The sequence below is a fragment of the Procambarus clarkii genome, chromosome 14 (assembly GCF_040958095.1).
Source record: "Procambarus clarkii isolate CNS0578487 chromosome 14, FALCON_Pclarkii_2.0, whole genome shotgun sequence".
Taxonomy (NCBI): Eukaryota; Metazoa; Arthropoda; class Malacostraca; order Decapoda; family Cambaridae; genus Procambarus; species Procambarus clarkii.
In genome coordinates, this window is record NC_091163.1 from 11,778,856 (window position 1) to 11,805,236 (window position 26,381).

Sequence of the window (26,381 nt, forward strand, 5' to 3'; positions counted from 1 at the left end):
TTATCTTATCTTTGCATTCAATTTTGTACGGTAATTTTTCAAACTTAAAATGTAAATAGCTATATATATATACCCCCTCTAAATGAAAAATGGCCTAATTTAACATATGTGCTAAAAATATTAACATAAATAATTCGTTTGTTAGATAACAAGATATTCATAGCAATAAGGTTTCTTGGAATGGCCTATAATGCACGCAAATACTAGTTTACGCACTTTTCGGGTAGTACGCCTGGAATTTCAAAATGGCGTTCAAACAGCGGTTGGTCGTTGAAGGCTCAGCTGCTCGATCAGTAACGTCGCTGCCGCCAACGCGACAACATGTACCGCTGATTTCCGACATCAACATTGCTCCAGGTAAGAGTGATAATTCTTTTTGACATATTTATATCTTATATATACACAGTATATAGAATTATATAATATAATGGAGTTTGCTTCGAACAATGCCTATCAATGTTAGTTTAGTTCGTTTATTATGCACCCCATACCCATCTTGCCCGGTCGTCGACCAGGCCTCCTGGTTGCTGGACTGATCAACCAGGCTGTTGGACGCGGCTGCTCGTAGCCTGACGTATGAGTCACAGCCTGGTTGATCAGGTATCCTTTGGAGGTGCTTATCCAGTTCTCTCTTGAACACTGTGAGGGGTCGGCCAGTTATGCCCCTTATGTGTAGTGGAAGCGTGTTGAACAGTCTCGGGCCTCTGATGTTGATAGTTCTCTCTGAGTACCTGTTGTACCTCTGCTGGGCGGTAGTGGAAAGGGTTACAGAGGCACATAATGGGCTCAGGGACTGAACCCCACAATTCATTTAGCTAAGCAAGTTACAATCGTGATGAGCTAGTTACAAAATTCAATATAAGTCGTCACGTCAACAATGGGTTCGAGATCGACCTCAAGTACAGGTTCTAAATTAAGTACCTGACATATGTGGAGAGCTAGTGTCACAATTTGTTTGTCCTGCACACCGCCCCCCATCCAGTGGGCAGGGGTGGATAGGTTACAATCACTCGGTTACTACCTACAGTTAGCAGACTGGGGATATTTGGCTAAAATTTCTGGTAGCAGATCAGGTCCCCCATTTGTTCCGATTTTTTTTCAAATTGGATTTTACAATTCAAGTGTTGTTATTTACTGCTTTAGCAGATAGGCGGTTCCATGGGTTTATAACCCTGTGGGTGAAAATATAGCTTATGTTTTCAGTCCTACACTGCGGCTTGTTGGACTTGAAACCGTTGTTCCTTGTTTGTGTTCCATCTGACCTTTTGAAGTTGTTCTCTGGATCCATATCTTCGAAACTGTTCAATATTTTAATAGGCAGGCGATGAGTCACAATAACGTGGCTGAAGTATGTTGACCAGACCACACACTAGAAGTTGAAGGGACGACGAGTTTCGGTCCGTCCTGGACCATTCTCAAGTCGATTCAAGTCGATATTTTAATAGTTTCGGTGAGATCCATCCTGGCATGCCTAGTTTGCAGTGTTGTTAGCCCTGTGACCCTCAACCGTTCATGGTATGAAACTAGACCTCATTCTGCAATTATTTTTGTCGCCTGGTGTTCAATTTTCTCCATGAAAGGTTGGGCGCGGGGTGGGTTCTCTGTCGGCATCCAAGTGGGTTCTCTGTCGGGCTCCAAGTGGGTTCTCTGTCGGGCTCCAAGTGGGTTCTCTGTCGGGCCCCAAGTGGGTTCTCTGTCGGACCCCAAGTGGGTTCTCTGTCGGGCCCCAAGTGGGTTCTCTGTCGGGCCCCAAGTGGGTTCTCTGTCGGGCCCCAAGTGGGTTCTCTGTCGGGCCCCAAGTGGGTTCTCTGTCGGGCCCCAAGTGGGTTCTCTGTCGGGCCCCAAGTGGGTTCTCTGTCGGGCCCCAAGTGGGTTCTCTGTCGGGCCCCAAGTGGGTTCTCTGTCGGGCCCCAAGTGGGTTCTCTGTCGGGCCCCAAGTGGGTTCTCTGTCGGGCCCCAAGTGGGTTCTCTGTCGGGCCCCAAGTGGGTTCTCTGTCGGGCCCCAAGTGGGTTCTCTGTCGGGCCCCAAGTGGGTTCTCTGTCGGGCCCCAAGTGGGTTCTCTGTCGGGCCCCAAGTGGGTTCTCTGTCGGGGCTCCTGGGTGGGTTCTCTGTCGGGCCCCAAGTGGGTTCTCTGTCGGGCCCCAAGTGGGTTCTCTGTCGGGGCTCCGGGGTGGGTTGTCGGTCGGGGCCCCGGGGTGGGTTGTCGGTCGGGGCCCCGGGGTGGGTTGTCGGTCGGGGCCCCGGGGTGGGTTGTCGGTCGGGGCTCCGGGGTGGGTTGTCGGTCGGGGCTCCGGGGTGGGTTGTCGGTCGGGGCTCCGGGGTGGGTTGTCGGTCGGGGCTCCGGGGTGGGTTGTCGGTCGGGGCTCCGGGGTGGGTTGTCGGTCGGGGCTCCGGGGTGGGTTGTCGGTCGGGGCTCCGGGGTGGGTTGTCGGTCGGGGCTCCGGGGTGGGTTGTCGGTCGGGGCTCCGGGGTGGGTTGTCGGTCGGGGCTCCGGTTTGGGTTGTCGGTCGGGGCTCCGGGGTGGGTTGTCGGTCGGGGCTCCGGGGTGGGTTGTCGGTCGGGGCTCCGGGGTGGGTTGTCGGTCGGGGCTCCGGGGTGGGTTGTCGGTCGGGGCTCCGGGGTGGGTTGTCGGTCGGGGCTCCGGGCAGGCTTTAGGTACTCAACTGGCGGGCTCTGGGTGGGTGACTGTTCGGGCTCCAGGTGGGTTCTTAGTAGGGCTTGGGGGTTTGGGTTCTTGGTAGGGCTTGGGGGGTGTGGGTACTTGGTAGGGCTTGGGGGGGTGTGGGTACTTGGTAGGGCTTGGGGGGGTGTGGGTTCTTGGTAGGGCTTGGGGGGGTGTGGGTTCTTGGTAGGGCTTGGGGGGGTGTGGGTTCTTGGTAGGGCTTAGGGGGGTGTGGGTTCTTGGTAGGGCATGGGGGTTGTGGGTTCTTGGTAGGGCTTGGGGGGGTGTGGGTTCTGGGTAGGGCTTGGGGGGTGTGGGTATTTGGTAGGGCTTGGAGGGGTGTGGGTACTTGGTAGGGCTCGGGGGGGTGTGGGTTCTTGGTAGGGCTCGGGGGGGTGTGGGTTCTTGGTAGGGCTCGGGGGGGTGTGGGTTCTTGGTAGGGCTCGGGGGGGGGGTGTGGGTTCTTGGTAGGGCTCGGGGGGTGTGGGTTCTTGGTAGGGCTCGGGGGGTGTGGGTTCTTGGTAGGGCTCGGGGGGTGTGGGTTCTTGGTAGGGCTCGGGGGGGTGTGGGTTCTTGGTAGGTCTCGGGGGGGTTGGGTTCTCTGTAGGGCTCGGGGTGGGTTCTTGATAGGGCTCGGTAGGGCTCGGGGCGGGCTCCAGGTACTCAACTGACGGGTTCCAGTTCACACAACTGGCGGGCTCCGGTTCACTCAACTGGCGGGCTCCGGTTTATTAAACTGGCGGGCTCCGGGTGTTTGACTGGTCGGGCTCCGGGTGGGTGACTGTTCGGGCTCCAGGTGGGTGTCTGTCCGGCTTCGGGTATGTTCTTGGTAGGGCTTCGGGGTGGGTTCTTGGTAGGACTTAGGGTTGGCTCCCGGTCAGGCTCAGGGTGGGCTCTTTCGGGTTCGGGATGGGCTCTCGGGCTTGGGGTACCTCTGTAGGGCTCGGGGTAGGTTCTTGGTCAGGCCCAGGGTGGGTTCTCTGTAGGGCTCAGGGTGTTTTCATGGTAGGACTAGGGGTAGGTTCTCTGTAGGGATCAGGGTGGGTTCTCGGTAGGGCTCTGGGTGGGTTCTCGGTCGGGCTCGGGGCGGGCTCCAGGTACTCAACTGACGGGTTCCAGTTCACACAACTGGCGGGCTCCGGTTCACTCAACTGGCGGGCTCCGGTTTACTAAACTGGCGGGCTCCGGGTGTTTGACTGGTCGGGCTCCGGGTGGGTGACTGTTCGGGCTCCAGGTGGGTGTCTGTCCGGCTTCGGGTGGGTTCTCGGTAGGGCTTGGGGGTGGGTTCTCGCTAGGGCTTGGGGTTGGGTTCTCGGTAGGGCTTGGGGTTGGGTTCTCGGTAGGGCTTGGGGCCGAGTTCTCGGTAGGGCTTGGGGCCGAGTTCTCGGTAGGGCTTGGGGCCGAGTTCTCGGTAGGGCTTGGGGCCGAGTTCTCGGTAGGGCTTGGGGCTGGGTTCTCGGTAGGGCTTGGGGCTGGGTTCTCGGTAGGGCTTGGGGCTGGGTTCTCGGTAGGGCTTGGGGCTGGGTTCTCGGTAGGGCTTGGGGGGTGGGTTCTCGGTAGGGCTTGGGGGGTGGGTTCTTGGTAGGGCTTGGGGGGTGGGTTCTCGGTAGGGCTCGGGGTGGGCTCTTTCGGGATAGGCTCTCGGGCTTGGGGAACCTCTGTAGGGCTCGGGGTAGGTTCTTGGTCGGGCTCAGGGTGGGTTCTCGGTAGGGCTCGGGGCGGGCTCCAGGTACTCAACTGACAGGTTCCAGTTCACTCAACTGGCGGGCTCCGGTTCACTCAACTGGCGGGCTCCGGTTTACTAAACTGGCGGGCTCCGGGTGTTTGACTGGTCGGGCTCCGGGTGGGTGACTGTTCGGGCTCCAGGTGGGTGTCTGTCCAGCTTCGGGTGGGTGCTTGGTAGGGCTTGGGGTGGGTTCTTGGTAGGTATTAGGGCTGGGTTCTTGGTAGGGCTTAGGGGTGGGTTCTTGGTAGGGCTTGGGGGTGGGTTCTTGGTAGGGCTTGGGGGTGGGTTCTTGGTAGGGTTTGGGGTTGGCTCCCGGTCAGGCTCGGGGTGGGCTCTTTCGGGATCGGGATAGGCTCTCGGGCTTGGGGAACCTCTGTAGGGCTCAGGGTAGGTTCTTGGTCGGGCTCAGGGTGGGTTCTCAGTAGGGCTCGGGGCAGGCTCCAGGTACTCAACTGACGGGTTCCAGTTCACTCAACTGGCGGGCTCCGGTTCACTCAACTGGCGGGCTCCGGTTTACTAAACTGGCGGGCTCCGGGTGTTTGACTGGTCGGGCTCCGGGTGGGTGACTGTTCGGGCTCCAGGTGGGTGTCTGTCCAGCTTCGGGTGGGTTCTTGGTAGGGCTTGGGGGGGTGTGGGTTCTTGGTAGGGCTCGGGGGGGTGTGGGTTCTTGGTAGGGCTCGGGGGGGTGTGGGTTCTTGGTAGGGCTCGGGGAGGTGTGGGTTCTTGGTAGGGCTTGGGGGGGTGTGGGTTCTTGGTAGGGCTCGGGGGGTGTGGGTTCTTGGTAGGGCTTGGGGGGGGGTGTGGGTTCTTGGTAGGACTCGGGGGGGGTGTGGGTTCTTGGTAGGTCTCGGGGGGGTTGGGTTCTCTGTAGGGCTCGGGGTGGGTTCTTGATAGGGCTCGGTAGGGCTCGGGGCGGGCTCCAGGTACTCAACTGACGGGTTCCAGTTCACACAACTGGCGGGCTCCGGTTCACTCAACTGGCGGGCTCCGGTTTATTAAACTGGCGGGCTCCGGGTGTTTGACTGGTCGGGCTCCGGGTGGGTGACTGTTCGGGCTCCAGGTGGGTGTCTGTCCGGCTTCGGGTATGTTCTTGGTAGGGCTTCGGGGTGGGTTCTTGGTAGGACTTAGGGTTGGCTCCCGGTCAGGCTCAGGGTGGGCTCTTTCGGGTTCGGGATGGGCTCTCGGGCTTGGGGTACCTCTGTAGGGCTCGGGGTAGGTTCTTGGTCAGGCCCAGGGTGGGTTCTCTGTAGGGCTCAGGGTGTTTTCATGGTAGGACTAGGGGTGGGTTCTCTGTAGGGATCAGGGTGGGTTCTCGGTAGGGCTCTGGGTGGGTTCTCGGTCAGGCTCGGGGCGGGCTCCAGGTACTCAACTGACGGGTTCCAGTTCACACAACTGGCGGGCTCCGGTTCACTCAACTGGCGGGCTCCGGTTTACTAAACTGGCGGGCTCCGGGTGTTTGACTGGTCGGGCTCCGGGTGGGTGACTGTTCGGGCTCCAGGTGGGTGTCTGTCCGGCTTCGGGTGGGTTCTCGGTAGGGCTTGGGGGTGGGTTCTCGCTAGGGCTTGGGGTTGGGTTCTCGGTAGGGCTTGGGGCCGAGTTCTCGGTAGGGCTTGGGGCCGAGTTCTCGGTAGGGCTTGGGGCCGGGTTCTCGGTAGGGCTTGGGGCTGGGTTCTCGGTAGGGCTTGGGGCTGGGTTCTCGGTAGGGCTTGGGGCTGGGTTCTCGGTAGGGCTTGGGGCTGGGTTCTCGGTAGGGCTTGGGGCTGGGTTCTCGGTAGGGCTTGGGGCTGGGTTCTCGGTAGGGCTTGGGGCTGGGTTCTCGGTAGGGCTTGGGGGGTGGGTTCTCGGTAGGGCTTGGGGGGTGGGTTCTTGGTAGGGCTTGGGGGGTGGGTTCTCGGTAGGGCTCGGGGTGGGCTCTTTCGGGATCGGGATAGGCTCTCGGGCTTGGGGAACCTCTGTAGGGCTCGGGGTAGGTTCTTGGTCGGGCTCAGGGTGGGTTCTCGGTAGGGCTCGGGGCAGGCTCCAGGTACTCAACTGACGGGTTCCAGTTCACTCAACTGGCGGGCTCCGGTTCACTCAACTGGCGGGCTCCGGTTTACTAAACTGGCGGGCTCCGGGTGTTTGACTGGTCGGGCTCCGGGTGGGTGACTGTTCGGGCTCCAGGTGGGTGTCTGTCCAGCTTCGGGTGGGTTCTTGGTAGGGCTTGGGGGGGTGTGGGTTCTTGGTAGGGCTCGGGGGGGTGTGGGTTCTTGGTAGGGCTCGGGGGGGTGTGGGTTCTTGGTAGGGCTCGGGGAGGTGTGGGTTCTTGGTAGGGCTTGGGGGGGGGTGTGGGTTCTTGGTAGGGCTCGGGGGGTGTGGGTTCTTGGTAGGGCTCGGGGGGGGTGTGGGTTCTTGGTAGGACTCAGGGGGGGGGTGTGGGTTCTTGGTAGGGCTCGGGGGGGTTGGGTTCTCTGTAGGGCTCGGGGTGGGTTCTTGATAGGGCTCGGGGTGGGTTCTCGGTAGGGCTCGGGGCGGGCTCCAGGTACTCAACTGACGGGTTCCAGTTCACTCAACTGGCGGGCTCCGGTTCACTCAACTGGCGGGCTCCGGTATATTAAACTGGCGGGCTCCGGGTGTTTGACTGGTCGGGCTCCGGGTGGGTGACTGTTCGGGCTCCAGGTGGGTGTCTGTCCGGCTTCGGGTGGGTTCTCGGTAGGGCTTGGGGGTGGGTTCTCGGTACGGCTTGGGGGTGGGTTCTCGGTAGGGCTTGGGGCCGAGTTCTCGGTAGGGCTTGGGGCTGAGTTCTCGGTAGGGCTTGGGGCTGAGTTCTCGGTAGGGCTTGGGGCTGGGTTCTCGGTAGGGCTTGGGGCTGGGTTCTCGGTAGGGCTTGGGGCTTGGTTCTCGGAAGGGCTTGGGGAGTGGGTTCTCGGTAGGGCTTGGGGAGTGGGTTCTCGGTAGGGCTTGGGGAGTGGGTTCTCGGTAGGGCTTGGGGGGTGGGTTCTTGGTAGGGCTTGGGGGGTGGGTTCTCGGTAGGGCTCGGGGTGGGCTCTTTCGGGATCGGGATAGGCTCTCGGGCTTGGGGAACCTCTGTAGGGCTCGGGGTAGGTTCTTGGTCGGGCTCAGGGTGGGTTCTCGGTAGGGCTCGGGGCGGGCTCCAGGTACTCAACTGACGGGTTCCAGTTCACTCAACTGGCGGGCTCCGGTTCACTCAACTGGCGGGCTCCGGTTTATTAAACTGGCGGGCTCCGGGTGTTTGACTGGTCGGGCTCCGGGTGGGTGACTGTTCGGGCTCCAGGTGGGTGTCTGTCCGGCTTCGGGTATGTTCTTGGTAGGGCTTCGGGGTGGGTTCTTGGTAGGACTTAGGGTTGGCTCCCGGTCAGGCTCAGGGTGGGCTCTTTCGGGTTCGGGATGGGCTCTCGGGCTTGGGGTACCTCTGTAGGGCTCGGGGTAGGTTCTTGGTCAGGCCCAGGGTGGGTTCTCTGTAGGGCTCAGGGTGTTTTCATGGTAGGACTAGGGGTGGGTTCTCTGTAGGGATCAGGTTGGGTTCTCGGTAGGGCTCTGGGTGGGTTTTCGGTCGGGCTCGGGGCGGGCTCCAGGTACTCAACTGACGGGTTCCAGTTCACACAACTGGCGGGCTCCGGTTCACTCAACTGGCGGGCTCCGGTTTACTAAACTGGCGGGCTCCGGGTGTTTGACTGGTCGGGCTCCGGGTGGGTGACTGTTCGGGCTCCAGGTGGGTGTCTGTCCAGCTTCGGGAGGGTTCTCGGTAGGGCTTGGGGTGGGTTCTCGGTAGGGCTTGGGGGTGGGTTCTCGGTAGGGCTTGGGGCTGAGTTCTCGGTAGGGCTTGGGGCTGAGTTCTCGGTAGGGCTTGGGGCTGGGTTCTCGGTAGGGCTTGGGGCTGGGTTCTCGGTAGGGCTTGGGGCTGGGTTCTCGGTAGGGCTTGGGGCTGGGTTCTCGGTAGGGCTTGGGGAGTGGGTTCTCGGTAGGGCTTGGGGGTGGGTTCTTGGTAGGGCTTGGGGGGTGGGTTCTCGGTAGGGCTCGGGGTGGGCTCTTTCGGGATTGGGATAGGCTCTCGGGCTTGGGGAACCTCTGTAGGGCTCGGGGTAGGTTCTTGGTCGGGCTCAGGGTGGGTTCTCGGTAGGGCTCGGGGCGGGCTCCAGGTACTCAACTGACGGGTTCCAGTTCACTCAACTGGCGGGCTCCGGTTCACTCAACTGGCGGGCTCCGGTTTACTAAACTGGCGGGCTCCGGGTGTTTGACTGGTCGGGCTCCGGGTGGGTGACTGTTCGGGCTCCAGGTGGGTGTCTGTCCAGCTTCGGGTGGGTTCTTGGTAGGGCTTGGGGTGGGTTCTTGGTAGGTATTAGGGCAGGGTTCTTGGTAGGGCTTGGGGGTGGGTTCTTGGTAGGGCTTGGGGGTGGGTTCTTGGTAGGGCTTGGGGGTGGGTTCTTGGTAGGGCTTCGGGGTGGGTTCTTGGTAGGACTTAGGGTTGGCTCCCGGTCAGGCTCAGGGTGGGCTCTTTCGGGTTCGGGATGGGCTCTCGGGCTTGGGGTACCTCTGTAGGGCTCGGGGTAGGTTCTTGGTCAGGCCCAGGGTAGGTTCTCTGTAGGGCTCAGGGTGTTTTCATGGTAGGACTAGGGGTGGGTTCTCTGTAGGGATCAGGTTGGGTTCTCGGTAGGGCTCTGGGTGGGTTCTCGGTCTGGCTCGGGGCGGGCTCCAGGTACTCAACTGACGGGTTCCAGTTCACACAACTGGCGGGCTCCGGTTCACTCAACTGGCGGGCTCCGGTTTACTAAACTGGCGGGCTCCGGGTGTTTGACTGGTCGGGCTCCGGGTGGGTGACTGTTCGGGCTCCAGGTGGGTGTCTGTCCAGCTTCGGGTGGGTTCTCGGTAGGGCTTGGGGCTGGGTTCTCGGTAGGGCTTGGGGCTGGGTTCTCGGTAGGGCTTGGGGCTGGGTTCTCGGTAGGGCTTGGGGCTGGGTTCTCGGTAGGGCTTGGGGCTGGGTTCTCGGTAGGGCTTGGGGGGTGGGTTCTCGGTAGGGCTTGGGGGGTGGGTTCTTGGTAGGGCTTGGGGGGTGGGTTCTCGGTAGGGCTCGGGGTGGGCTCTTTCGGGATCGGGATAGGCTCTCGGGCTTGGGGAACCTCTGTAGGGCTCGGGGTAGGTTCTTGGTCGGGCTCAGGGTGGGTTCTCGGTAGGGCTCGGGGCGGGCTCCAGGTACTCAACTGATGGGTTCCAGTTCACTCAACTGGCGGGCTCCGGTTCACTCAACTGGCGGGCTCCGGTTTACTAAACTGGCGGGCTCCGGGTGTTTGACTGGTCGGGCTCCGGGTGGGTGACTGTTCGGGCTCCAGATGGGTGTCTGTGCGGCTTCGGGTGGGTTCTTGGTAGGGCTTGGGGGTGGGTTCTTGGTAGGGCTTGGGGGTGGGTTCTTGGTAGGGCTTGGGGGTGGGTTCTTGGTAGGGCTTGGGTTCTTGGTAGGGCTTAGGGTTGGCTCTCGGTCAGGCTCGGGGTGGGCTCTTTCGGGTTCGGGATGGGCTCTCGGGCTTGGGTTACCTCTGTAGGGCTCAGGGTAGGTTCTTGGTCAGGCTCAGGGTGGGCTCTCTGTAGGGCTCAGAGTGGGTTCTTGATAGGACTCGGGGTGGGTTCTCTGTAGGAATCAGGGTAGGTTCTCGTTAGGGCTCTGGGTGGGTTCTCGGTCGGGCTTGGGGCAGGCTCCAGGTACTCAACTGACGGGTTCCAGTTCACTCAACTGGCGGGCTCCGGTTCACTCAACTGGCGGGCTCCGGTTTACTAAACTGGCGGGCTCCGGGTGTTTGACTGGTCGGGCTCCGGGTGGGTGACTGTTCGGGCTCCAGGTGGGTGTCTGTCCGGCTTCGGGTGGGTTCTTGGTAGGTATTGGGGCTGGGTTCTTGGTAGGGCTTGGGGGTGGGTTCTTGATAGGGCTTGGGGGTGGGTTCTTGATAGGGCTTGGGGGTGGGTTCTTGGTAGAGCTTGGGGGTGGGTTCTTGGTAGGGCTTGGGGGTGGGTTCTTGGTAGGGTTTGGGGTTGGCTCCCGGTCAGGCTCAGGGTGGGCTCTTTCGGGATCGGGATAGGCTCTCGGGCTTGGGGTACCTCTGTAGGGCTCGGGGTAGGTTCTTGGTTGGGCTCAGGGTGGGTTCTCTGTAGGGCTCGGGGTGGGTTCTTGGTAGGGCTCGGGGCGGGTTCTCTGTAGGGATCGGGATGGGTTCTCGGTAGGGCTCGGGGCGGGCTCCAGGTACTCAACTGACGGGTTCCAGTTCACTCAACTGGCGGGCTCCGGTTCACTTAACTGGCGGGCTCCGGTTTACTAAACTGGCGGGCTCCGGGTGTTTGACTGGTCGGGCTCCGGGTGGGTGACTGTTCGGGCTCCAGGTGGGTGTCTGTCCGGCTTCGGGTGGGTTCTTGGTAGGGCTTGGGGGTGGGTTCTTGGTAGGGCTTAGGGTTGGCTCTCGGTCAGGCTCGGTGACTCGCAAACAAATGTTAAAACCTATCTAACCTAGGGTTTCCGGGTTCGATCCCCGGTGAAGGCAGAGACAAATGGGCAAAATGTTTTTCATCCTGATGCCCCTGTTACCTAGCAGTAAATAGGTACCTGGGAGTTAGACAGTTGCTACGGGCTGCTTCCTGGTGGGGGTGTAACAAAAAAGGAGGCCTGATCGAGGACCGGGCCGCGGGGACGCTAAGCCCCGAAATCATCTCAAGATAACCTAGCTCAACCCAACCTAAACTAACCAAACCAAGAATCAACCTAACCCAAACCAATGGAGTCCAGTACAGCTTAACCTAAGCTAATACATCCTATCATAACAGTATAGTGTATACGGTTTTAACAAACGGGAAAACGAGCATCGTCGAATTATTTCATGTCCAAAAAGTACCATCCATAAAGTTTGATACGTTAGGATGTATTAGCCAAGATTAGGCTGCGTTAGGCTTGGTTGGTTTGAGTTAGCCTGGGTAAGGTTAGGTAAATTTTCCAATCCATTGGTGAACAGTCATGTGTACAGGGTGACACATTATTACAGACCGTTTTACTAGTGATAAAAAAGCAATGTAGGACTAACACAACTGTTGTTTTCCAATAGTTGGAAAATCAGTGTATAGTAGTAATTAATAATTTTGTACAAAGTTTGCATAAAAATGTTAGGTGTTTCAAGTAACTCACTAGGTTCTGGTAGACCTTTCATGACCCGTATAAAGGCCAGGCTGTGTGTGAAGAACTGTTAAAACCATCAACAGGTAATATACAGAAATGTTTATTGAACTAAATGCAGCTGGCCGAAACAGCCATTGACATGAAACTGTTAGCGGCCAGTTTCATGTTAGCTACGTATTTATGGAAACTCCCTATCAGTGACCACATAACCAGATTTTAAAATGCACTATAATCTTAATTTAAATATATTTTGTTATTATAGTACTGTATCTGGTTTTCTTTACAAAGTACAGTATTTATATCATCCTACCCACAACAGTTGTTTAATTTCCGAGTACCTGTTTACTGCTAGGTGAACAGAAGAATTAGGTGAAAGGAAATGTGCCCAGCCATATCTGTCCTGACTGGGAATTGAACCCAGGATCCCCAATTGGGAGTCAAGGGGGAAGGCAACCAATTTTTACCTGACTTTACCTGAGGGCCACTAACGTATTAGTGGCCTCAACGAGAACAGAAAAGCTTGTCCAAAGTCCCCTCATTTGCCTTGATTATTTTTTTCCAGTTGGATTTTAAAATGTAAGAGTTTGGGCAATTATGTTTGGCAGGTAGGCAGTTCCATGGGTTTATAACCGTATGGGGGTAAAAGGCATCTCTTGTTTTCAGTCCTATGTTGTGGTTTGTTGAGCTTTTATAAGACATTATCTGGATCAACATCCTCCAAATTGTTCAGTATTTTAAAATTTCAGTGAGGTCTGCTAAGTCATGTCTGGTTTGAAGTGGTGTTAGTGCTGTGGCCCTCAACTGTTCCTGGTATGAGAGTTGATTACACTGTGATACCCTCAACTATAATAAATTCTGTTTTCAGACAACATACAGCCTCTTTGCTCAAACCCCTGGACATACTAAACATTTAATCCGTACTCTTCATTCTCTTCACATTATAAACACTTGCAAAGCTCTGTTCCTTAATACTAACTCAGATTTTAAACTTCCGAATTGTATGAAATAAGAATGTTTGTGATGTTCTGCATGAACATCACTGCTGAAATATATCTAAGATTCTCTATGTAGGTCTATATAGAGAGACCAAATGTATGGAATTTCCTAACCCAATGTCTTCACTTTAGTATCCCACATTGTGCTAATTACTCATCTAGTGCTATACTATCTACAAATGCACTCCATCAACATAATTTCTCATCACCCTTATTACTACCTTACCTCTCGCTTAACAATTAGCTTAGCTTAGATGTCACGCTATTGTGATTTCTGTGTATAATGAAGTAAGGGCGAAGAGGTAGAACGGCCTATTGACATAGCTCGAGTGCATGGGGGGAGTTGTGTAAAATCCTGGTTTGTCTCTCGGAGAGGCTGCAGGATCCAAGTAAATTCAGAAGATCGAATTTCTGGTTGCAATTCTTATACCATGTCATAGCTCAGTCGATTAAGGCAGCGTCTGGGATGCTCTTGGACGCAAGTTCGAATCCTCGTCACGGCCCCTTGTAGATTTGTTCTCTTAAGATTAACTGTTTCCCTTGTACAATAATTTAAAATTCACTGCAAATTTTGCGTTAGCTTTAAGATTTGCCTAAAATGCTATGCATGTTAGTGGCTTTACAAGAATGTACAGATAATGGCGATTCATTTGTACAAATAACCCATTGTAGTGAATAATATTGTAGTGTCAGGGGGCCTAACGGCTGAGTGGACAGCGCTCCGGATTTGTATTCCTAAGGTTCCGGGTTTGATCCCCAGTGGAGGTGGAAACAAATGGGCAGAGTTTCTTTCACCCTGATGCCCCTGTTACCTAGCAGTAAATAAGTACCTGAGAGTTAGACAGCTGCTACTGGCTGCTTCCTGGGGGGGTGTAACAAAAAGGAGGCCTGGTCGAGGATTGGGCCACGGGGATGCTAAGCCCCGAAATCGTCTCAAGATAACCTCAAAATACTGTAGTGTAGTGGTCAACACAGTCAGCTCGCAATTGAAACGTTCGGGATTGATTTCTGCCGCAGGACAGGGACATTTGGCACGTTTGCTTTTGCCCGATGCCTGTGTTCACCTAGCGGTAAATAAGTACCTAGGAGTTGGGCAACTATTGTTGGTTGCATCTTGGGAAAGACTAGTAGTTGGCCTAGAGGGGACCTTGATATGGTCACTGCTTGCAACACAAGCGGGGATGTTTCTGGCGGGGGAGAAAGAAACAATTGCGCAGCGCGTCCCGCGGCGTTGCGCGGGCAGTTTGGGGCCGCATAAATACGGGCGCACAACGGGGCTCCGCCTCACTCCGCCTGCCCTCGCCGCTGCCCTCGCAAAACTCACTGCTGCTCAGCGAGTCGTAAACACAGAAGTTTAGCCCGCTCAACTGTTCTCACAGCATGGACCCTACAACAGTTCCTCGCGACAACGACTCGGAGCGACCCGTTAGGGGCGTCCTGCCCTTCTCAACATTTAAGGTAGTTTTTGTGTTTTGTTGGCGCGCGGGACCAGTGTTTGTGTTGGCGCGTCAGACCAGTGTTTGTCTCTTTGTTGGCGCGCGCGCCCTGAAGCACGCCTGTTGGTTCAGCGTTGGTGACCAAATGCAGGTGCAGTGGTATAGAGGGGAAGGTGACCCTCGGTGTTATGGGGCACTGGGTTTTTCTCCAGTAGGTGGCTGTTATTTGAACCACACTCGGGAGGAGGCCTGTCCACCCCTACCCTCTCCTTCCCCATCTGCTCAGCCCTGTCCTTAAGCTCCCCACCCAGTCGACGTGAGGTATGCTGTGGGGCGACTTCTGTTATGCCGTTATTTATTATTTACGTTCTTTATATGTCCTTCCTTACAGTCTGACTGTTAGTCAGGGTGTGTTTCCTCACGCTACAATATTTACTGTAATTTTACCTTTGCTTTCGCCCCTAGCTTTAATTTTCATGGATTTGTATTTTCATAAGTTCCTTAATTTATTAATGAATTTAATGGTGGCAAGCTGCATGTTTCTTTTGCAGGCTTTTCATTCAGGTCTGTTTTAACTTTTGCTATTTGCCTATAAGTTATTAGGTAAAGTCAGCTAGGTTAGGCTAGCTGCCGAGTCACAGGCCTCTGGCCACCAGCTTTAAGTTTAATGGACTAGTTTTTCCATAAGTTTCCTTAACTTATTAACGAATTTATTGCAGTGTCAAGCTCCCTGTTTCTTTTGCAGATTGTAAATTTAGTTTTATTTAACTTTAGCTTATTGCCTTTAAGTTATTAGGGAAAGTCAGCTAGGTTAGGCTAGCTGCTGCCAGGCCTCTGGCCCCTAGCTTTGTTTTCATGGACCTGTTTTCCCACGAGTTTCCTTAATTTACTACTGAAATTTATGCAGTGTTAAGCTGCATGTTTCTTTAGCCGGATTTAAATTTAGGTTTGTTTTAACTTCTGGTCATTGCCTTTAAGTTAGTAGGTAAAGTTAGCTAGGTTAGGCAAGCTGCTGTGTCACAGGCCTCTGGCCCCTAGCTTTGTTTTCGTGGACTTGTTTTTCCCACAAGTTTCCTTAATTTACTACTGAAATTTATGCAGTGTTAAGCTGCATGTTTCCAGTGTCAAGCTGCGTGTTTCTTTAGCTGGTTTTACATTTAGGTTGTTTTAACTTTTGGCCTTTGCCTATAAGTTATTAGGTAAAGTCAGCTAGGTTATGCTAGCTGCTGTGTCTCAGGCCTCCGGCCTCTAGCTTTAAATTTTCTTGGACTTGTGTTTTCCATAAGTTTCCTTAATTTATTATTGAATTTAATGCAGTGTCAAGCTGCATGTTTTCTTTTGCAGGTTTTACACTTAGGTTTGTGTAACTTTGCTTGCCTATAAGTTATTAGGTAAAGTCGGCTAGGTTAGGCTAGCTGCAGTGTCTCAGGCCTCTGGCTCCTAGCTTTGTTTCATGGACTTGTTTTTCCATAACTTTCCTTTATTAATGAATTTTATGCAGTGTCAAGCTGCATGTTTTCTTTAGCTGGTTTTACATTTGTTTGTTTAACTTTTGCTATTGCCTTTAAGTTATTATGTAAAGTCAGCTAGGTTATGCTAGCTGCTGTGTCACAGGCCTCCGGCCTCTAGCTTTAAGTTTTATGGACTTGTTTTCCATAAGTTTCCTTAATTTATTAATGAATTTTATGCAGTGTCAAGCTGCTAGTTTCTTTGCTGGTTTTACATTCGTTTGTTTAACCTCTGCTTTGCCTTTAAGTTATTATGTAAAGTCAGCTAGGATGTGATAGTTGTCGGGATCGGGCCCTTGCCTCTTGCTTTAAGTTTCTTCTGGCCCTGCATTTATGTTTAGTTTCCTCAGCAAATGTCCTGCATTTTACTTTGCCCTTGCTGCATGTTTTACTTTACTGGTTTACAATTGTTTAACTTATGCTTCACCTTTAAGTAAAGTCAGCTAGGATGTCCTAGATGCTGTCTTCGGGCCTCATGCCTCTCCCTTTAAGTTTATCTCGGACTCGTATTGATTAGTTCCATCAGCAATTTATTACTAATTATGCATTGCCTAAGTGCATGTCATTTTACTTACTGTTTTACCTTTATACTTGTTTCCTTGACTTTGTCAAAGTTATTAAGTACTGACGCTAGACAGTACCAGTTTCGTTTACCAGTACCAGTAAACGTTTTTACAGTCGTTTTGTCTGCCCGGTGTAGCCCAGAAGAATCTGCACCCTCCCGGCTGCTGGCTTATCCAGACATGTGTGGCCTCCCAGGACGCTGGTTATCAGACGTATTGTCTGCTCGGTGTAGCCCGGAATTAATATACTGCGGCCTCCCAGGCCGCTGGTTATCAGACGTATTGTCTGCTCAGTGTAGCCCAGAAGATATCTGCTGCTTCCCAGGCCGCTGGTTTATTCAGACGTTTAGTCTGCCCAACGTAGCCAGGAAGGTTGACAGCCGCTGCCGTCTTAGCTGACTGCGTTCAGGGGCTGCTCCCCAGCCGACATCCTTCCTGCGATGAGTTAAGCCGACGTCCTTCCTGCGATGAGTTAAGCCGACGTCCTTCCTGCAATGAGTTAAGCCGATGTCCTTCCTGCGATGAGTTAAGCCGACGTCCTTCCTGCGATGAGTTAAGCCGACGTCCTTCCTGCGATGAGTTAAGCCGACGTCCTTCCTGCGATGAGTTAAGCCGACGTCCTTCCTGCGATGAGTTAAGCCGACGTCCTTCCTGCGATGAGTTAAGCCGACGTCCTTCCTGCGATGGGTTAAGCCGACGTCCTTCCTGCGATGGGTTAAGCCGACGTCCTTCCTGCGATGAGTTAAGCCGACGTCCTTCCTGCGATGAGTTAAGCAGACGTCCTTCCTGCGATGAGTTAAGCCGACGATGTTCTACAGGTATTATATTTATATTGGTCTTTTAAATACACGGCCTTTCTGGCCGCGGGTTTATCCAGACGTGTTGTCTGCCGGTGTAGCCCGGAACCTACTGCGGCCCCCCAGGCCGCTGGTTTCTCCAGACGTTTTGTCTGCCCAATGTAGCCACGAAGGTTGTCATAGCCGCTGCCGTCTTCGCTGTCTGCGCTCGGGGGTTCATGTCCAGCCGACGTTCTTCCTGTGGTGAGTTAAGCTGGCGATGTTATTCAGGTATCTTATTTACATTGGCCATATAAATATGTGGTCTTTCAGGCCGCTGGTTTATCCAGACGTGTTGTCTGCCTGGTAGCCCGGAAGTCACAGTGGGACCTTGATAAACCTAACTGGCTTTGTCCCAATGGGAAATCATACTTAAGTACGATACAAGTAAAAAACTTTTCAAAATCTTTTCTGTGGAGAGCCTTGTAGGCTCCAGGGAGCCTCTGGGCTCACCCAGAAAATGGTGTTTCATTACATTCAGTGCTGTATTTTTTTTTTCAAATAATGTTACTTTTGTGAGGGTTTGTGTACAGTAATTATTGAACGTCATTGTTGTTTGTATTTGTAATATGTTCTCTCATCTTCCCTCCTGATTTTCCATAACTAATCACTTCTTGCAAAGAGAATTATAAAACCTGTGTTTATTGAATTCATTTTATTTGCCTTCTCACTCATGCTTTAATGTTACTTATTTGATCAATAACACCTTACTGATACAGTAATAATAATAATACATTAATATTACATTTTTATACATACCAACTGCAATATAATATAATTTGACCATTGACAGGTACAAACCATCAGCACAAGGGACTCCAGGGGCCCCTGGTGAAGATCCAACTACTGACTACATGAATGTACTAGGCATGATCTTCAGCATGTGTGGTCTAATGATGAGAGTAAGTTTTGGGTTTCTGGCATTATAGGGTCTGTTCTGAAGCCCACGGTATCATCCCTATTGTCTACCACTATCATCCCTATTCATCCTGGCACTAGCTTGCTCAGTTTTGTTTTGTTTTCAACTCATATTTTATGAACTACTGTATATTGTATGTAAGTGATGTTGGCATTCATGGGAACATTTTCTGTGGGAGCCATGCTTTTTGTATTGTTTATATTCATGCTTCACTTGTCAGTTTAAGGCACCCATCTTGTGTGCCCTTAGCTGTTCATTCATTCTGATTTAGTTTCTCAACTCTCTGCCTTGTAGCTAGTTTGTATTACCCATTCCCACCAGTAATATTTTTCAAGATTCTGGGTGTTGTCCTAGTCAGGGCTTCTCCTTTTGAGTTGCCATTACATCAGTACTGCTTGGGACTCGGTCCACGTGGCCAGGCCTGTTGCTGGGTATTTTAGTGTGTGTTATGTCTGATTCTGACTCGTGTGCCATGTTGGTGCCTTGCATCATCTTCTGTGTGTACAGTTGGAGTCACACTAATAATACTTCAATACCTGTCACATAGGTCTGATCTTTCTAGTTTTTTAATTGATAGGAGGTTGGAGAACCGTCAACTCAACCCTTGTGACTAACATGGATGTCCATTATTCGGTAATTATTGTGCCGAAGATTGTAATTAAGTCAAAATACATTTTCACTTTACTGAAAAATTTATGGCATGAGCGTGAAGTGAGCCAAAAGTGTGACAAAGCAACAGCAGTCGGCTGAATGCTGGGCATGGGGGAAGAGGGAGGGAGGGTGTGAGACTATCCCTTCCTCATTTCCTCTCTCAAGCTTGGTGAAAAAGTTCTCTCCTTTTGAATGTTTGGTTTCAATAAAGTTGTGTGTGTGTACATCTATAATTTTAATACCAAATTATCCGTGATCAGTATCATATGCCATAATCAAGACGCATCATAAAAGAATTTTTTGCGAATAATTTATTAATAATAATAATTCATTGTGTTGGAGGACTGGCAGCCAGGTTATACATACAGTACATGTTAGGTTTGTATCCAGGTTCCCCCCCCCCCCTTTCCCCCCTATCCCTAGGGTCTAATTACTGACCCTCCCCAGTATGCAACCCCACAATAAGCTGACTGACTTTTGGGTACCTATTTCCTGCTAGGTGAACAGGTACATTAGGTGATAGGATACACACCTGCCATTTCTATCTTGCCTGGGATTTGAACCCAGAATTCTAGATTGCGAGTCAAGAACGAACTCGACTATACTACCGGTACCCTCAATTTACTGGGATTTATGTCAAGAATGGTTGAGTTTGTGTAAATCCTGGTCATTATGTTATGTTGGGACCACCAATAATTGTCATATACTGTAATTATGATTTTTAAATGGAATTGTTTGCCAATGATTGCTCTATCATATGCCATTGTCAAAATGATAAGTACATACTGTAATAGATCATGTTGGACCACAAATTTTAGATCCATTTGGCATAGGGTCTCCATTTTTGTGCAACTCTGGAGCTCTTCTCAGTGTTACCTTGAGGTGCTTCCGGGGCTTAGCGTCCCCGCGGCCCGGTCGTCGACCAGGCCTCCTGGTTGCCGGACTGATCAACCAGGCTGTTGGATGCGGCTGCTCGCAGCCTGACGTATGAGTCACAGCCTGGTTGATCAGGTGTAATTATGTTTAGAGCAGGGTTCTTCCCAGCTGGTTTCACCATTTGTGTTGTCTTCAAAGATTGCCTTGATAGCATTGCTCTAGTTGTTTGAGCTGCTGCTGTGGGATGTGGTTGCATATTTACACTATATGCGGCCTGTCGTGCTTTCCAGCGTGCAGTTCTAGATCATCAGGAATCTTCTTAGTTGTATTCCTTGCGGTTTGCCTCTCTTTTTACACCCTTTCTACTTTCTGGAGGGAAAGGGAAGGGAATTATTAGGAGAAATCACTAAATCATTATAACTATGTAGCATTTGGAAGGGATCAATATAAGGATTTTTGATGGGACATGGGGACGAAATTGTGCCCAACCACTTGGACAGTCGGGGATTGAAAACCGGCTTGCAAAAAAATGGGCCTTCGCTCTACTGTCTAGCCCAAGTGGTTGGGCGGGAAGGGAAAGTAGATCAATCTTTGATAGCTGTCAGTGCAGTATTTTAGCCTCAGTCTGCTTCAGTTGAGTTCTTCGGATCCAGCTTTGGGCCATGTGTAGATCCATATCTCCTGGTTCCTGGCTGGGGTAGGGGTTCTAGTGCATCGTTCGCTCTGGACAGTGCTCCTGTTCACCCTTCGTTTTTGAAGTGTTGACCTTTTAGGCAAGTTGATTGAAACCTCAGGTAACCTCAGGGCTGTCATCTGGTGGAAGATGGGTAAATCAAGGGCCTACCAGAAAAAGATGTTTAATTATACAGTATTCAATGCTTAATTTTCACATATATAGTACTGTACAGTACATGTTTTAAGTAAATAATATCAGACTTTATCTTGGATCATTTTCTTATTTAGGGTTTCAATCTTATAATACTTATATATATTGAGGAATGTGATTTCTACTCACTTTATGAATTTTAATCCTCCAAATACTGTATTATTAAAACTATGATTATATAAATTTTAGACATCGTTGTTATAAATGATACTCTATAGTGAACTCATTATTTCTTACTTGCAGTTGAAGTGGTGTGCTTGGGTTGCGCTATACTGCTCCTGCATCAGCTTTGCCAACTCGAGAGTCAATGACGATACGAAACAAATGCTTAGCAGCTTCATGTAAGGTTTATCTTGTTTTCTTCTGAAATTTGTATATTACTAAACCCATAAAGGTACAACCTGTCCTCATAGCATGTCACATTTTAACATATACTTTACTTTACACAAGGCCAAAACCTGGTGTACTAAGGCAAATAAACATTGCGACGGGGTAAGTACCCTAACTGTGCAACGTGTCCTCTTACAAATTACGTCTGAATTTGGTCGTTTGCCCATATGGCCGAAAATGGACGTAATTTAAAAATAAAAAAATTAAAATAAATTTTGGATTTTGTTTCAAAACAGTAAGTTAAGGGTCCTCTCGTAGGTTAGGAGGGCAGGAAATTGTCCAAGTTTCAAAAGCTATGAAAAACGTTAAATGAAAGTTTCCTCTCCTAACCTTTCTAAGTAAGCCAGAGGACTTAGAGAAAACGCGACAGTATGTCACTTTCGTGAGCCAATTTCATTTCAAATTACGTTCATTTTTGGATATAGCATGCATTCGAACGAAAAGCTACGTTATTTTCAAGAGGACAGGTTGAACCATGATGTGCCTGACCACCATCATATGGTGGGTCAGGTCACCTAAAGTCCCAGCTAGCCTACCATCCCCGCTTGTTGAGCCAAATGGAACCCCCAAATATTCTATAAGGAAGAGAACAGGACTGGGAGGTGAGCGATTGACTACATGTCTGAAAAGGGCATTTCATTACCTGGATCTGGATTTGTACCTGGATAAGGGGGTTCTGGGATTTCTTTTCTCCAAGCCTGGCCTGGGCCAGGCATGACGTGCAAGATCTTGGTCCAGTAGACTGTTGCTTGGAGTGGCCTGCAGGGCCATATTCCCACTTACAATCTAGTTAGTCCAGCACTTCTTGCAGGAAACTCTAATTTTTTCTTGAAGAAATACTTTTGTTCCAGCCATACTTATTTTATTTGCTGTGAGGATATTAAGGAGCCGTGGTCCTTTGATATTCATACAGTGTTCTATGATTGTTCCTGTGGCACCTTTATTCTTCACTTGCGCTATTCTGCATTTCCTACCATATTGTTCGCTCCACTACCTTACCTTACCTTGAGGTGCTTCCGGGGCTTAGCGTCCCCGCGGCCCGGTCGTCGACCAGGCCTCTTGGTTGCTGAACTGATCAACCAGGCTGTTGGACGCGGCTGCTCGCAGCCTGACGTATGAGTCACAGCCTGGTTGATCAGGTATCCTTTGGAGGTGCTTATCCAGTTCTCTCTTGAACACTGTGAGGGGTCGGCCAGTTATGCCCCTTATGTGTAGCGGAAGCGTGTTGAACAGTCTCGGGCCTCTGATGTTGATAGAGTTCTCTCTCGGAGTACTTGTTGCACCTCCGCTTTTCAACGGGGGTATTCTGCACATCCTTCCATGTCTTCTGGTCTCATGTCATGTTATTTCTGTGTGCAGGTTTGAGACCAGCCCCTCTAATATTTTCCACGTGTAAATTATTATGTATCTCTCCCGCCTGCGCTCAAGGGAGTACAGATTTAGGCTCTTTAGTCGGTCCCAATAGTTTAGATGTTTTACTGAGTGGATTCTAGCAGTAAAGGATCTCTGCACACTCTCCAGGTCAGCAATTTCTCCAGCTTTGAAAGGGGCTGTCATTGTGCAACAGTACTCCACTCTAGAGAGCACAAGCGTTTTGAAAAGTATCATCATCGGTATAGCATCTGTTATAATATTGTGCAAATTTTGGACCTGGATATTCATACAGTGTTCTATGACTGTTTCTGTGGCACATTTTTTCTTCACTTGCGCTATTCTGCATTTCCTACCATATTGTTCGCTCCACTATGTTATAATACTGTGCAAATTTTGGACCTGGAGTTCAGTCCATGTATACAGTACATGATACCTCTCTTGTCTCCTTTCCAGAGTACATTTTGGGAGCTTCAAATGGTCCCAATAATTTATGTACTTTATTGTGTTTGTGTGCTGAGTATGTCCTCTGTATTCCCTGTGTTTCAACAATCTCTCTTGCTCTGATTTGTTATTTTTGGGAGAGCCCTGTCAGTAGTTTTCTGAGCTTACTTGTCAGTCACTATAGCATTGACTTCATGATTTTCCTAAGGGTGACAACACTTGCATAATTGTCTTTTGTTATTGAATGTAATTTAAATTACATTAATCCAACCCATTGTTACTGGCTAATAGTTCTGATTTTCAAAGTAAATTATCATAATTAAACAAATATACTTTTATTTGCTTGTCACAAATAATTTACTAATTATATTAACATTTCAGGTTGTCCATTTCTGCAGTTGTGATGTCCTACCTTCAAAACCCACAGCCAATGACACCTCCATGGTCCAATATATAAACAGTTCTATATTATCGATTGTTTTTGGTTGAATGGAAATGTATAATTGCCTCACCATACTTGTATTAAAATTGTACTGCTGAATGACAGTGACAATTTTAGTTTTAATAAACTAGCTAATGGTGCCAGGTTTGTATTATGATGTGCAATATGGAACAGTGCCAACATTTGATGATGTGCATGAGTTACAAAATGGCTTGGTTTGTTAATCTTTTAATTTGTGTAGCCTGCACTATATAATTCTTGTGTTATACTTCCCATCCAAAAGTTTCTTGTGAGCAGCTTGTCTTTTTTTTTCTTTAACAAATGGACAAATTTGTATTGTCCCATAACATTATCATGTCATTCATGCCAGTGTAAAAGGCAATAGCATGAAGGTCAAAGCTTGAAATATCCTGGAATATGAAGTACCATACGAGTTGATCCTCGAGTGACAACCACATTAGTACAGTAGATAGCCTCCATATTAGACATAAAAGGAAGACTTGATCACCACGTTAGAAATAGAAGAGTGAAAGGGAATTGGGAGTGGAATGGTAGGCAGTCAGTATGGGGGAAGGAAGACTTTTGGAGTACAGTACAGTACAGTACTGTCCATTCAGTAGAGCCAGGCTGTCACCTGATCGGATGACAGGCAAAGTTATCAGTCACTAGCACTGATTTTATAGTTTTCTTCGAGGTGACATCAACTGCATAATATCTTTTTGATCATGAAATTACATTAACTCCAACCAGTTACTGCTGGCTAATAATTCTTAGACATAAAGGAAAGAGGACAAATCAGAAGAGCATGTTAAGATAGGGCTACCTGAATAGGTTTCAGTTGTGGTTACTCCATCAGAGGGGCGTTCATGGGGATAAAGACAGATTCTACAGTAAATTGTTAATTCCTCTTTTAGGACTGCCTCCTCTTCCATTTTGCTTAGTTATGCAAAGTTGTTGTTTTATGGTTACAAAGGTAACATATCATTCCTTAATTTCTTATTTTGACTGTATCAGAATTTAGAATTTCTAAAATATAGTTACAGGTTGTAAGTACAGTATGTATAACAGTTTATACAGTACTATACTTAGTGTATAAAATATATATTAATGCAGGCCATATGCATTATTGTAAAATATGTACTTTTGTATTTCATAGTAAACCTTTTACCATAATATATAATTATCTTCTCCTTTCAATAGTGCATTTGTCATGTTGAATTATATGGTATATCAGGATTTTATAGGTACTATCTTGTTGACTGCGTGTTCCTCCCGTTACTATACTGTATACAGTATCTCTCCTTCCCATTACAGTATTACGCTGAGATGTATCAGTAAGGTGGTTGGGCTCACTGGCTCAAGCAAAGAATATTCACTATACAATACTATATTGAATATAAATTCAGTGGATTTTGTACTACATGGGAACCTGGTCCAAGATAGGGATTTTAATATAGCCAGTGACCTGTACAATGAATTTGGCATCTAGATAATGCAGAATTCCTCCAAGACTGATAATTTTAAATTAATATTACTAAAAAATTCAAACAGTGCTTTTTCCATGGGATTTCTGCATCAAATTATGCACAAATGTATGTCCTATCATGTGCACAAATAAAGGGTGAATGCTGTGGATCTTGTTGTCCATTAAAATCTGTACAATAAAGCTTTGTCACATGCCATCCCTAAGGTGTGGCGTTGTTTACAATTTCCCATTTAGAATCCTTTCATTAGAAAGTATTTACACCACAGTATTGTATGTCGAACATAAAAAATATTAAATGTATAAAGATATTGTACACAATGTGATAAATCAATGATATAATCTTTAGAGCAGGACAGCACGATCGAACCAATGTTGTGGATAACCACAGATGTGCACCTTAACCCATGGACTAGGATGTGCAAAAAGTTACACGACCTGGGGCCGGATTCAGGAAGGTACTTACGAAGGTTTTTCCTCTTAGCTAAGAGCGTTTTCCGTCTTGGCGCCTTCGTGGCGGCTACGTCCGTATTCAATTAACTACCCTAAGTGGAAAAACCTTCGTAAGTTCATTCCTGGATTTAAGTGTGGTTTCGACCACTCGTAGCTTTACGTAAACTGGATATAAGTAATTTTTTCTCTACTACATAACACTGGGATCGATTTATGATATTGGAACATGACCAAAATATTATAGCTGGTGAATCTAGTGAAGAGGAATCCTTCGTGTTAGTTATATATGCATTCTCTGCTTGAAACTTGAAGTAAATATGTGTTTGATGATAGTAGAATTAGTTTTATAATAGCAAGATATTATACCAGTAGTTATTAAGTAAATAAACACTGGTGAACATGAAATATGAGAGAAGGTGATGAGCCCTGCCTGATGGGATCATTTACTATCACCAAATGCCCCTGTTCACCTAGTAGTAAGGGTGTACCTTAGCTATACATACCCATTTCTAATTTATTTAGTTTGGTTTTATTTTGAAATTAAATCTGGGTGAGACATAAAATAAAAATATGCTGCACAAATGATGTTAGGTAAGAAAAAGGGTAAAAATGTCAAAAACTTTATTCATTGAATACTTAAAGCTATAATTATGACTATATAGATTATTAAAAAAGAGAGAGGGAAGTAGGGGTCCAAGACCTCTTCCTGTTATACAATTTGGGTGTGGAACAAGTAATTATCAAAAGAAGGCACCATGCCGGGAAGGCTATGTAGCAGTAAGGCAGTGAGGTGAGGCAGCTACTTATTTGAGAAATGCTTATTTTATTTACCTTATAAGCTGAGGCAACTTATTTTATTTGAGGAATACTCAGCTGATTCCTCTACATTTAGCATGGAACAAATTTGTGTCCAAGACTCAAGTGTCCTGTTACTCAATTTGGCTGTGTGTAACCAAACTAGAAGTGCTCTACAAATCAAGGGACCCAGAATGTGGAATGACCTCCCGAATCATGTCAAAGGCTGTACCCCTCTCAACCAGTTTAAGAGTTAAACCAAGTACTGCCAAATTAACTCCATGTAACCTAACTTACCTCCTAAATGTCAACCCATGTCTTGCTATTTTTTAAACAACGCTGTTCACCAACATGTGCAATTGCTGATTTATGCTATGTTAACCCCCTTTTTGTATTTTTTATTCCTTCTTTCAACACAATTTATACCTAATCCCGATTACTATTAAGTTTTAGTCTGTTTTTTTTTCCCCCCACACCTTGCCCGAAATGCTATGAGTATTAGTGGCTTTAGGTATTGTATGTACTAGCTCTGCCTATAAATCCATCATTATGTTTGTAAATCAACTGTATGTACTTTTCCTGAATAAAATGTATTTATTATTTATTTTTTAATCAGTAAGTATTAAAAGAAGGCACCAAGCTGGGAAGGCTATGTAGCACCATTGTGTGTAACAATAAACCAAATTTTGTTTTAACAAATAATGCACCTGTATGGGAAAACAAATCCTGTCAGCTGTAAAAATATTGATGCAGTTATTGAAATGAAAAATATAATGAAAGAAATATTACTGGTTTAT

The 26,381-nt window shown here is 49.2% G+C and overlaps 1 protein-coding gene and 1 long non-coding RNA gene across 6 annotated transcripts; one reads left to right on the forward strand and one right to left on the reverse strand.

The window, feature by feature from the left end:
- Window positions 1-249: 249 nt before the first annotated feature.
- On the forward strand, window positions 250-24,546 carry LOC123771543 (protein Asterix-like). 5 transcript variants are annotated; one of them, XR_006774518.2, is made up of 4 exons: window positions 250-357; window positions 17,668-17,776; window positions 20,450-20,547; window positions 22,793-24,546. XR_006774518.2 is itself a non-coding variant. In XM_069324391.1 (4 exons), the coding sequence occupies exons 1-4, from the start codon at window positions 16,846-16,848 to the stop codon at window positions 22,866-22,868; spliced, it is 294 nt and encodes a 97-aa protein (XP_069180492.1). In that variant the 5' UTR covers window positions 14,125-16,845; the 3' UTR covers window positions 22,869-24,546. The 5 variants fall into 5 exon arrangements, 1 of the variants encoding a protein (XP_069180492.1); XR_006774517.2 differs by lacking the exon at window positions 250-357 and adding an exon at window positions 13,697-14,118; XR_006774516.2 differs by lacking the exon at window positions 250-357 and adding an exon at window positions 13,699-13,989.
- Window positions 19,930-25,168, reverse strand: LOC123771535 (uncharacterized). Its single transcript, XR_006774515.2, has 3 exons — window positions 24,803-25,168; window positions 20,444-20,569; window positions 19,930-20,133 (listed from the first exon to the last, which is right to left on the reverse strand). It is a non-coding gene; the product is annotated as an uncharacterized lncRNA (long non-coding RNA).
- Between the last annotated feature and the right edge of the window lie 1,213 nt (window positions 25,169-26,381).

Coding starts and splice junctions, on each gene's coding strand:
- LOC123771543 (XM_069324391.1), top strand. Junction 17,777..20,449: donor TGTGTGGTCTAATGATGAGA/GTAAGTTTTGGG, acceptor TCTTACTTGCAG/TTGAAGTGGTGTGCTTGGGT. Junction 20,548..22,792: donor CAAATGCTTAGCAGCTTCAT/GTAAGGTTTATC, acceptor TTAACATTTCAG/GTTGTCCATTTCTGCAGTTG.